General features: G+C 42.2%; 1 protein-coding gene across 1 annotated transcript in view; it reads right to left on the bottom strand.

The window, feature by feature from the left end:
- Positions 1 to 817: 817 nt before the first annotated feature.
- The window catches only part of LOC125351788 (kalirin-like), a 100,988-nt gene continuing 89,414 nt past the window's right edge, over positions 818 to 12,391 (bottom strand). Inside the window, exons 24-26 of the mRNA XM_048346796.1 lie at positions 10,029 to 10,229; positions 8,709 to 8,847; positions 818 to 7,599 (exon numbers count right to left, since the gene is read on the bottom strand). Coding sequence (XP_048202753.1) covers positions 7,054 to 7,599; positions 8,709 to 8,847; positions 10,029 to 10,229 — 886 coding nt within the window. The 3' untranslated portion in view covers positions 818 to 7,053. The remainder of the gene's footprint in view (positions 7,600 to 8,708; positions 8,848 to 10,028; positions 10,230 to 12,391) is intronic.

Below are 12,391 nucleotides of genomic sequence, written 5' to 3'. Positions count from 1 at the left end.
TGTCCAGTTTTTCTGAAGATTCATAACAACTTTCATCATACTCCACGTCATTGCAGACTTTAAAGGCAGCTTGGGAAGCTCCTGGGGAGGTGGGTGTGGGCCTCCAGAGGGAATGCGGTGAGGCATGAGTTCCAGTGACGACTCGTCTTCATCAGTGCCTGGCGTTGGTGCCCCCAGAGACCTGAAAAAGCCCTGGGGACTGTGCCACAGATTTCCTGGCCGGGGGGGGGGGGCGGTGGGGGTGGACGGGGGACTGGAGCTTGGGGAATTCAAGGGAGGAAAGAAAATGTGAGTGGAGTATAGTAGTCCCCTGAAATGGACACACACACACACACACACACACATCTGAGGACACCCCTTCTGACAGGCTAGGCCAAGCAGTGTTCCCAGTTCACCACAGCCTGCACCCACTGAAGCAAGAGTCTAATCAAGGTGTTTTCACAGCTGACGGTTTGCATAGGCTCATGCCTGAAACCCATTCCAGGATGCATAAACCTGTGTGATCTAGCCCAATGGCCTGTCAGCATGGAATAGCAGAACCAGGGCCATAACACACCCCAGCATTTTTGGAATGCCAACTGCCTTACAGTACTTCTCTGAGCAGGAAATTTCTCTCTAAAATGCTGGGGACAAAATTTCTTTCTAAAATTCTGGGCAGAAACTGTTACAATAATGTGATTTTCTTTGTTAGAGGCTTCAGCATATTTTGGGGGTGAGAAAAAATACTCCTTTTTTTAAACAAAGATTTTAATTAGGAAAAAGCCAAACAACAACAGCAACTTTAGTATAGTATATTTATAGGAATGCATAACATGTGAGATGTACAATTTGAAGTTTCATCTATAACATAACATTTACCATAGTAATAATAACAAGACAGCAGGTTATCACTTTACAACATTACACAGGAATGATTTTGACTTACAAATAAAATATTTACAAACCTACCTTTACAAAATGACATTGTGTACATACAAAATGAACAACTGCAGAAAAATTTTTAAATCATGAAACAACCAAAAACCCAAAAGATACACTTAAGGCAGACCAGCAAGACACTGAAATAATTAAGGCTGTGGAATTCTTCTGCACCTTGAAAATATAGAACTATTTATCAATACTGTGGAGTGATTCTCAGTCAATTGTTACAAGCTGGATGGAAATATGTAATTATATGTATATGTGTCATGGTTCCTATGGGGAAACCTGTCCACCCATGGGTGAGGCCCTCTATCTGAATAGCCAGAGAAGCCCACCACACACTCTCAAAAGACTTGAGGGGAGGGAAAGAAGAGGGGGGGCACTCAAAACCAAGAGGCGTTAATGTGGTTTTCAAATCCGCTACTAATAACGCAAATATAGAGCTTTTTCTGAGGCTAGGTAAAGAGGATAGTACAAATGGTGTTCCCAGTGTGTTTCACGCTTTGTCAGTTTGGCTAATGGACTTCTAAAGACAGCAAATGATTTCCCATATTATTTGCCACATATTATCCCTAATGGCTTTGAATGGCCCTTGATGGTTTTCCAATAGAAAAATTGACCCACCTAAACTGTCTGCAAATGGATAGATTTCTGTATATGGGCAATAACATATACATAGATAATATACACTATATACATGTACAGATGTACATATATCTATATTTTCCAACAATTTGCACTTTGATCACTATTGTTCTCTGAAGAGATTGCATTCAGAAGAGTGTGTTTAGTTTTTCACAGTCTTTGTATTTGTCTTGCCGCTAGTTTGACTCACCTCCCACAGAGAGTAGGCTGGTTTGGCATAAACAGAAGCAAAAGCACCAGGGTAAAAAAAAAAATCAAATACAGATGAAAGATATGGCTTAAGTTAGTAAGGGATGGTATATGTTTTATGAACTTCTAATTCATAGCCACAGTCCTTGAGGTCACACACAGTAAATGTCTCCATATTCTCCGCAATGTGGGCTTAGTTTTGGATGGAATTCCCCTTGCTTGGCTATTCCTGGGCTAGTATATTGACTTGGTTAAATTAAAATTCAGGAGATGGTATTCCCAGAATTGTTATTTGCACTTTCCTACCACTCTTCCTTTTCTCAGCTAGCTTTAATGAAATAAGTTACATGACTAAACCATGATTTTGATCAAATAAATGAAAATTAAATCTGATCACATTTTAGAATTTCTCAGCAACAGGATGACAAGAAAACATTATAATATCCTGTGAACATTAACTTCAATACCCCATCAAGGATGAAATGTTGCCTTAGGGTGACTTTTTCTTTTCTTTCTTTAACTTCAAAATCTATTCAAAGGGAGCAATGCCTTTCCTAAACAGATGGCTGTATATTTCAGTGTTGTTTCTGTATAGATTTTTCATGTGAGCAACAATTTCTATTAAAACGTTGAGTGTTATGGACAGATTTAGCCCTTTTGAACCCTCTAGAGTAAATGAAAGAATTTAAGAACCTTGCTGCTTCCAGAGAATAAATATTCACATGGTAGCTTCTTTTTTTTTTCTTGATGGAATATGTGTGAGTTCTTTCTTTAGCCTAACCTGGGCTCATCAGTCACTCCCAAAAGATCCTTAGATTTATTAAATAACTAAGAAAAATCATGATACAGCTTCACAAATAAATCCACTGAAAATTCCAATACTTGTCTATCCAGATTCTACAGAGGTGCGAAGGAGAGAAAGGACTATGATCAACATTCCTCACAATGCATTCAGTAGAATACATTACTTACTCTGAATAAGGATGTCCTACTTCAGAGATATTGGTATTCCAAATGTTTCCTCCTCTATCAAATGCATGAGAGAGAAAGTTTTAGTTAATGTACACAAATAACCATCATTTGGTTTATATCATATCTGGTCTCTCATATTCCCACAAAATAGAGAAATTTCTGTGTTCTTCCACATAGGCAAGTGAAAAGCAATGGCTAACTCATAGGCACTAAATCACTGAGGCTATGAGACAATTTGTATGTTATTCTTGAAAGACCTCACCATCCAAAAAGCAGAACCAAAATGTTCCCTCCCCAAACCAGCTATTCAATTCATTTCTACACCTGTGCATTTAGTTTGCCTCTTCTCATAGTGTCTTGTGGGATTCTAAAGAAATAATTGTGACACTGAAGGATGTTTTATTTACTTCTGCCCTCCCAATGTGGAAAGAGGCTATTTAGGTTTTTCTCTGTCCATTGTTACAGAAACAGAGATGACAGTTGTTTGGAAGGCATCTTACACTTCATGTCTGCCATAAGAAATACTGGGTAGAACAGTTTATGAACATTCAAGACCCATTCAGCTCTCCAAACTCTTTTCTGCAGACAAGCCATTAAAGGATCAAAAAATAGAGTAAGACTAAGTAACATATAGACAAAAAGCACCTACCTGGCACTTCTATTAAAAGCAATTTACACAATTTAACCCCACGGGTTTGTAAATGATATCTAAAGACAAATATTGAAAACCTGGAATGTTCAAAGTTACTATCAATAAAATTCTTAGCACTGGAAGTGTGTAGCACTTTAAGGAAAACAAAGCATCATATATGTTTCTCAACAACAAAGAACGTTTCTCATGGTTCTTCTGAGATTAATGCCCTCCCTCCTTCCCCCCAACTCCCATTTTATCAATGGTGACATTTAGGGCAGGAATAAAAAAAGGAAGACTTTCTGTAAGAAAGGATGAATCTGGAACAGCTGAGGTTGAAACTCAAGAATTCCTGCTCCCACCCTACAGTCAGATGTTCTGGTTTAAAAGATACATTAAAATAAAAAAAATACTGCCATATCCGTAAATCTAAATGTAAGAACGTCTTCATCTCCCATCCTCCCCTCTGAAAGGCACTGCTATTTATAAAGGCTTTGTGAAGCACAAAGCATGAGGCCAGCTCTCTCCCCTGCCCCTCCCCTCCCCCTTACATTGTCTATGGCTGGGGGGACGTGAAGGGCACCTCCAACATTACAATTTATTTTCTTAAATATTTTTAACCACATTCATCTGTAAGTGGATATAAATCTATTTAATCTGGAACAAACATAAAAGATGCAAGAAATGATTATACTTCTAACCAGGGATCCTGGGCTGTCCCTGATCTTCTCTGTCTTTACTCAATCTGACAACACAAGATAGAACAACTCTAAACCCTATGCAAGGGGTATGAGCCAGGACACCTGTCACTTTAGCCAGATATTGTTTTGTTGTTGTTGTTTTTCCATTTCAGCTGGAAATTCAGTCCCACTAAGAGCTACCATAACTACAGTAGAAGTGAACTCTCTTTGCTTTCCCCTTTTCTCTCCTAATAAGAGAAAATCTCTTATAAAAACAGGCAGGTCCAAGGGAGTGATGGATCCCCTATTCTCTCTCCCCATGCCCCAGATCCCACCACAGCTGCCCATACAGCAACCTCAACTACCTATCCCACACCCATTTCCAAGCATTTCTGGTTATCCTCAGTTTTTTATGAATAATTCTGGAACGAATACCATTATCTTGTCCTTGTTGGGAGGGACCAGAAGTTTTGCAGATAGAGAGCTTCCCTATTCAATTTCTTTGTTATCAAACTATATAAAATATACTCTCTGTCTTTTAGGGTTTCTCTTAAGTTCCTGCTAGTCTAACAATTGTACTTTGGCTCCAGTGAACATCCGACTACTTCTCCTTTTTATATCTCTCTTTTCCTGTCTTCCCCAATGTAGGTCCTTGGGGGGAATTCCATGCACTCCACATCTGGGTCATCACCCACAGCTGGATCACCCTAACCCTGATGTCCAAGCTGATGTGAAAACTTTGGCTCTGTCTTACATTGTGTCATCCATCTCCCCCACAGCCTGATTTCAACACCACCTTCCTTCCACATCTGGGAACCACAGTACTAGATCCTGTCCAGATCCAGCTGAAATGCAGCCTGGCAGAACTATTCAGAATAAAACCACAGGAAGCTGTTGAGTCAAGTCAGCCACAATGGACAGAAGAGAACTTGCCAAGTCACACACTGTAGGTATTTAGGCTCCTCAGAGCCGCCAGTCTAGCCCATGACAAGCCCTATGTACGGGACTTTCTGCTTTTATGCTATAGGACATAACAAAGATATGCTCACTGAAAGGATTTTTAGTAAGCATCGTATAGTATTCTGTTTATATACATATGATGGTGTCAGGGTTAGAGAACCCTGAGGGAGGGAGGCTTGACGATCCAGGGCCATTTGAAAACTAGGAAAAGACACAAAGTCAGTCTCTACATATTTGGTTAATCCCGAAAGTACTAAGTGCTATCTAGTCTTATTGCTTGTACTTTCTAATAAATTATTCATTTATAATCTTGGACAGGATGAAATGGGAGATGGGTGAGAAATCTGACGTTGAAATCAAAGGAAAAGAAGGATGAGCATTTTCAATTTTCCATTTCCACTGTGGAACTGAGTGTTTTTCTTGGCTACAGTTCAGGCTTTGTTTCCACCATTTTCTCTTTCATTTAAATAAGTTTGCAGTTCTACTTCCATGAATACTCTGCATGCACCTCGGTGCTGCATGATGTTAATTTTCCCAATTCCCTTCATAGGAGAAAAGCAACACCATTAAACCTGATCTGAATAAACACTCGAGTTTTGGAGTATCATTTGCATCAAAGCAACCTACAAAACACATTCTAGAAAACAAAGGATGGATCATGTAGAAACACCGAAGAACTCCTCTCTTGCCTAAACCCTCCCCTACCACTCCCCCAAACCCCAAAACAATAACAAAAACAAAACATGAAATGCCCAGATTTAACCTTTTTCCCACCCAAGGAAGGGCAGTTCACAATCATACAAGGAGAATATACACCAGAAAGCAGCATTGGTCTTAAGATACACTTAGTCCTTTCTGTCCAAAGAAGTCTGGGTGGCTGAGTGGTGACAACTATTGCAGTCTCAGTTAAGACTCTACTAGGCTGATGGATCAGGTTTCTCCATGGCTTCGAAAAAGGACTTAGGACCAGGCCTTTAAAAGGCTTATATGGCTGCCTCCTTTTAATAAGCACCCCATCACTTCATGAAGGGTTAGAAATAAAGCAAGCCAACTTTCTGAAGACTGCAGTCTCCAGTGCAGAAGGCATCGGAAAGTGTTGATACCTTGTTCATAGGAACGATAGGAAAGGTTTCTATGTGCCCTCTTGTAAGAACCTGTAGTATTCATTTCCCTACTTCAAGCCAGATGTAGACATCAAAATAACTCACAGCTCTCACTAGATTTGGACTTATTTCCTGGCAGGCTTTTGTGCCAGATGAACTCTGAGCTGCCAGTGAATCGGGGGCAGCATTTTCTATATAAACTTATCATAATCAAATAACCCATGACCCAGAGTAGGGGAGGAGAGGGGTTCTTATTCACAGATTGCAAAAGGGTAACATTGCTTTCTCTTAATGCACAGGTTCTGGTAAAAGATTTCTATACAAGATTTATAAAAGGTTCTAAAAAAGTTTTCATCTAATTGTGCTTAGTCAAAACAATGTAATGTTTCAGTAAATAAATTACTGTCTTAACTAGAGCACTCGAAGTTATTTAGGATAGGTTTCATATATAACTCTATATTATAAAACTCTGAAACCTGAATGAGACCTATTATACTGTATGTGTTTATGCATCCTATTAAGAAACTATATCTAAGTCATCGAAACCAGAATAGTTGACATCTTTGTTAAATAGAACTTTTTTTTTGCTTAAATTTTCAGCAAAGTCAGAAACATTTTATGTCCCCACCCCCCATAGTGAGCATAAGGTTTTTTTTTTCCTACTTAGCCACTCATTTTGGAATGTATAATTAAAATTTTGTAACAGCTAATAATCTTATTACCATTTCCCTTTCTTCTAATACTTGCTGTAACTCTGTGTTTATTTCTTCACACTTCTAGAAAGCCCCTGGCTTTGGGGTGACTCTGACCTCTCTGCTCAGACCCTGACTCGCCACTGCTCCATCCAGAGAACCACATGGAGGAAGGGAAGGGAGAGAGTTCTGTACACACATTCAGTCTTCCTGTGATTCATACCGCGCTTCCATGTGAAACCTCAGGGGCGGGGAGCAGGCTATGTCCCTTGGTTGACCCGGTTGACAATGTAGCTCTTGACGTTGGGGACGGGCCGCACGTCGTTCTGGTGCTTGCGGCGTTCGATGAAGCATGCTAGGCGGGAGGTGTCTAGGGGGATCTTGGAGTAGCTGCCGTTGTGGGGCTGTAGCCATGGGTGCTGCAAGCAGGTGGCTGCTGTCGGCCGTCTCCGGAAGTCCTCCTGTAAGATCACGTTGATGAAGTCCCGGGCAGCATTGCTCACACCGCAGAAGTATTCCTGGGGGAAGCTGAAATCCACTCTGCAGACATTGATACATGTCTCCTCTTTGCTCTCATCTAAGAAGGGGGACACCCCACTCAGCATGACGTAGGTGAGAACCCCGATGCTCCAGATGTCTGTGCCCAGAGAGACGGGGACACCTTGGATCACTTCTGGGGCAGCAAACTCAGGGTTCCCCAGCAAGTGGTGGATGTGGAAGTGGCCTGAGATCTGGACAGCATCCTCCAAGTCGATAAGCTTCACCCGAGGCACTGGAATCCGGAGATCAATGAGCAAGTTTTCTGGCTGCGGGGACCAAGGGAGGCAGGGAGAAGAGAGGGGAAGAGAGGGCATGGGATATTCAGTTAAGATGGGGTTTGGTAGCTGACATACATCCTGCCTGCCCCTGGATTCACTGGCAGCTCAGAGTTCACCTGCCAGGAAGTAAGTCCACGTCCAGTCCCATGGATTGTTTTCATGTCTACACTTGGCTTGAAATAGGGAAAGAGTATGGCAAGTCCTTACAAAGGGGCAATTTGAAATCTCTCTTACAAGTCTGTTTTTACTACCAGCAGAAAATTGTTAGTTCAACATGGCTGTATAGCCAGGCACTGATGGCTCATACCTGTAATCTTAAGTACCCAGGAAGCTGAGCTATGAAGATTACAGTTCAAAGCCAGCCAATTCCAAAAGACTCTTATCTCCAGTTAATCATCAAAAGGCTGGAAGTGGAGATGTGACTCAGCCAAGTGAGAGCAAGAGGCTTTGAGTTCAAATCCCAGTACCAATACACACACACACACACACACACACACACACACACACACACACACACACACACAGACTGCTTTCCTCTGATGACCCCTATAACATATGGGAAATGCCCTCAACAAAGTGAATAGGAGCTTCAAACTATGAATGTGAACCCATTAAACTTCAAACTTGCATGTATTTCTGAGAAATCATTTGGCATTGAAAATTGGGTCTTCTGGGTTTTGTTTTGGTTTTAGATGTCTTTTCTTCTGTTTTGGGTGCAGGGCTCAAATGCAAGGCCTTGTGCATCTTAAGTAGATATGCTCTACCACTGAGCTACACCCCCAACCCTGAATCAATTCAAGAAAAGACGGAAGTGTTCTTTTGGAGCACAAAAAGCTGTCTGAGCTGAAAGAGGAGGGGCTATTAATTGGCTTCCTCTAGGAATTCAGACAAGGTAGAGCACATCACTTTCTCTCACCCCGATGTCTAGTGTGTTCTCATTCATTCATGAATAAGGCATGACATTGTGTGACAACCTGGTTTCTCTTTGATATCCATATAGATTCTGGTCATAGTAAATACAATGAATTCAAAGTTTTGTTTCTGAGGACAATGACTGGTAAGTTAGATTCAGCTGGTTCACTGCCACATTTTATTACCTTTATGTCCAAATGTGCAACCCTGCAGTTGTGAAGGTACTGTAATGCCTCCATGATGTCTCGGATGTAGAAAGCCACTTTTTCCTCCATCAGTTCATCATGATTCATAAGGTAATCTAAAAGTCGGCCGTCATCCATCCTGAAAATGGGAGGAAGCAGCAAAGAAATGTTGTGAAGAAACAGAAAAGAAACACATGCACAAAGTTTTAAAAGCTCCAAGATCTCTCTTAGTTATAAATGAAACCAAAATAAACAAAGCTACAAAGGTGGTTAGTTTCAGGGAAGAAACTTTTAGTCTTTTTTTGGGGGTGGGGGGTGAGGGGGAAGGGTGGTCATGGGGCTTGAACTCAGGGCTTGGGCGCTGTCCCTGAGCTCCTTTGATTAAGGGTAGCACTCTACCATTTTGAGACACAGCAACACTTCCTGTTTTCTGGTGGTTAATTGGAGATAAGAATCTCACAGACTTTTCTGCCTTGCCTGCCTTGGAACCACAATCCTCAGATCTCAGTCTCCTGTGTTGCTAGGATTACAGCAGTGAACCATCAGCACTTGGCTCCTTTATTGTCTTGTTTAAGTAACACTGTTTTGTTGACTTGTAACTTTCAGTACTCATAAGGAAAAAAATGTGGCTCCACTTTAACAGATTAGATTGGGAAACAAAACAACCCTTCATCAAGAAGGACATCAGCCACATTCTGATCAATTAGAGCCCTTTGCCTACAAGCAGTCTTATATGAATTTAGCATATTGCTTTTGTCATTTTTTATTTTTAGCACTAGGGTTCGAACTCAGAGCTTCCCATTTGCTTGGCTTGCTGGCTCAGCAGGCCCTCTATTGCCTGAGCCCTGCTCTTTGCTGGTTTTGGAGATGGATTCTAGTTAGAAGGGAAAATTTAAAAATCATATATACTTACTACAAAAAAAAACCTATTGTTTAGAGCACTGGATATTTCAATATCCTGATATATACATAATATATATATGCATTGAGAAATCACATCTTACACCCCTCCAGTTATGCAGCATTGTATTAAGCAAAAAGAAAAACAAAGCAAAAGAAAATTAGAGTGAAAACAATATGGGTTCAAGCCCCATTTCTTTACTTCCTAGCTTTCAAGAGCTAGCTTTCATTAAGGACCTTCCCGATCCTTGATTTGCTAATCTTGGTAATGTGTATAACATTTAGATAAAATGCATGTGATATGCATATTTTATAAACTACAAAACACTGCGGAACATGTACCTGTCTTATCTGTGAATTGCAGGTAATGAGTAACGCAAGCAGATGGAGTCGCGCTAGAGAGATGACGCCTGTACTTACAGCTCCAGAATTAGGATGTAGGAAGTGGGGGACTCGTAGGTGTCGTGGAGAGTCACGTATTGGGGGTGTTGCAGGTGCTGCAGCAGGGCCGCCTCGTGGGCAGCCTGCTCCTTCTTCTTCATTTTTTTGCTCACGAATTTCACAGCCACATCTTTGCGGGTCGCTTTGTGAATGCATTTCTTTACGATAGAAAACCGACCCCTGCGAAGTCAAAGGGAGGAAATTTCCCAAGATTTATCTGCGAGCTAGATGTATGCAGGGTTTTGTGTGACACATTAGACAGTACCAGCTTACAGGTAGAGCATCCTGAACCCAAAAGTCTCAAATCTAAAATGCACCCAAATCTGAAAGCTCTTGAGCACTTCCATGACATTCCAGGTGGAAAGCCCCACCTGCACCTGTCTTCATGGGAGGGGTCATGGACACCATGCAGGTATACTGAAAATATCGTACCAAATGGCCGTCAGGCTATATGGATAAGCTGTGCATGAAATACAAATAAATTGTGTATTTACACTTGGGAGTCCTGCAGGGCGCCAGTGCGCACACCTAGCTACTCAGGAGGCTGAGATTTGTGGATCACAGTTTGAAGCCAGCTCGGGCAGACAACTGTGAGAGACTGTTCTCTCCAATTAACCAGCAAAAAGCTAGAAATAGAGCTGTGGCTCAAGTGGTACAGTGCCAGCCTTAAGAGAAAAGCTAAACAAGAGTGTAAAGTCCTGAGTTCAAGCCCCCGCACTGATATATTTCCCTGAGATATCTCATGCATATGCAAATATCCCCAAATTAAAAAATTCCTAACTGCAAGACTCTCCAATTCTAAGGATTTTGGACAAGGGACTGGAATCTGTTGGGTTTTTTTCTCTCCTAAGAATTTTTCCTAAATTTTCTTATATTGAGTAATTTTTAATTGCATCCTGAACATTTTTATTATGCTGTGAGATTCTGGGTTCTGTTAAAGCCATCCGGAGAAGACTGACTCTGTTTGTTTGTATGTTTTCATCAGTAATCAGGGTGTTTAGGTTCAGGCTACAGGATCTCTCTCACCTCTATGGGAGGTGATTCTATTGCTAGGGCAGTTTTCAAAGTATTGCTTGCATGTTTAGGTCTGGCTCTCGTCAGCATTCCTGAAAGACTGACTTGCAGCTAGTTCCTCTGTGCAGGGTGACTGAGCAGTGGTTTATGTAGCAATTGTCTTCAAAGCTGTGAGGAATCTCAGAACTTGTAGTAGCCTTGAGTTTGTGTATTTCATATGCAGAAGTAGGAGATCGCTTTCTTTTTTCTTTCTCTTTTCTGAGAGCTCCCACTTTGGCTCACAAGGCCTCCCTGTGTGCCTATCTAGCTAGAAAGATGGGGAAAATGCCAGTTTAGCTTCCTGCATTGTAATGCAGCTTCACATGACTGTTCTTAGAGGAGAGAAGGCTCAAGCCTTCTCTGTTATCTCCGGCCAAAGGGATCCCTTTTCCCTGGGTTGTAGCCAGAAAGACGGGCGCTCTCTCTCTCTCTCTCTCTGTGTGTGTGTGTGTGTATGTGTGTGTGTGTGTGTGTGTGTGTTTTCTCTGGGAATGCTGCATACTTCTGAGTTGGCTTACCATTTGGACAAGGCTAAGGAGATAAAGGGGGAAGCGAGGAAGGGAGAAAGGGAGGAAGGGAGAAAGGGCGGGACCTCTTGCTGTCCTCCTTGTCATTTTTCAGCCTCTCCAGTCTATTGCTTTTCATAAGCATCTGGCCACTGCTTTTAGAATCAGGTGCAGCCTCTGGTTGTCATCAGTAGGAAGCAAAGGGTACAGTGAGCGTCAGCTTACTTTCTACCTTGGCTGGCATTGGGAGTTGGCTATTTAAGAAATTGGGGGCTGGAAAGCTATTCGGAAGCTGCGTGTCTGGGTGGAGCCTGCACTTTTACTTTGCTGTAGGGAGCTCTGGCTAGACTGCCAAGTTGGAAAAGTTCCCTCCACGGTCAGCAATTAGTCCTTCTAGGGCTGGTCAGCTTCTCCACAGGAGGACTTTCCACAGAACCTTCCTGTTCAGTGAGGGAAGCCTGGCTGTCTGGTTCTGAAGGCCTGGTGGAGGGTAGAGCTGGAGTTCCAGAGGCTACATATTCTCAAAATGTTCTGGTTCTCAGTGTGGTTACAGCATACCTAACCGTGCCTGGCATCGCTGAGAACAGAGGTGCTCTGTCATCCCCTTTGCAGAAGGTGAACCGTCTTCTCTGGATGGCGAAGGACAATTATACAGATGCCTGAAGCCTGGGAGAGAGCTGCAGCCACAGCTCCCCTTGGGAGTGAGGACGGGCTGCCTGGGTAGGATCCAAACAGGGAGCAGTAGTGCCAGGCCCCAAGTTAAGGCTGGCAGGCTGGATGCAG

The sequence above is a fragment of the Perognathus longimembris genome, chromosome 5 (assembly GCF_023159225.1).
Source record: "Perognathus longimembris pacificus isolate PPM17 chromosome 5, ASM2315922v1, whole genome shotgun sequence".
In the NCBI taxonomy this organism is placed as follows: Eukaryota; Metazoa; Chordata; class Mammalia; order Rodentia; family Heteromyidae; genus Perognathus; species Perognathus longimembris.
This window is presented reverse-complemented; position numbering and strand designations above follow the sequence as displayed.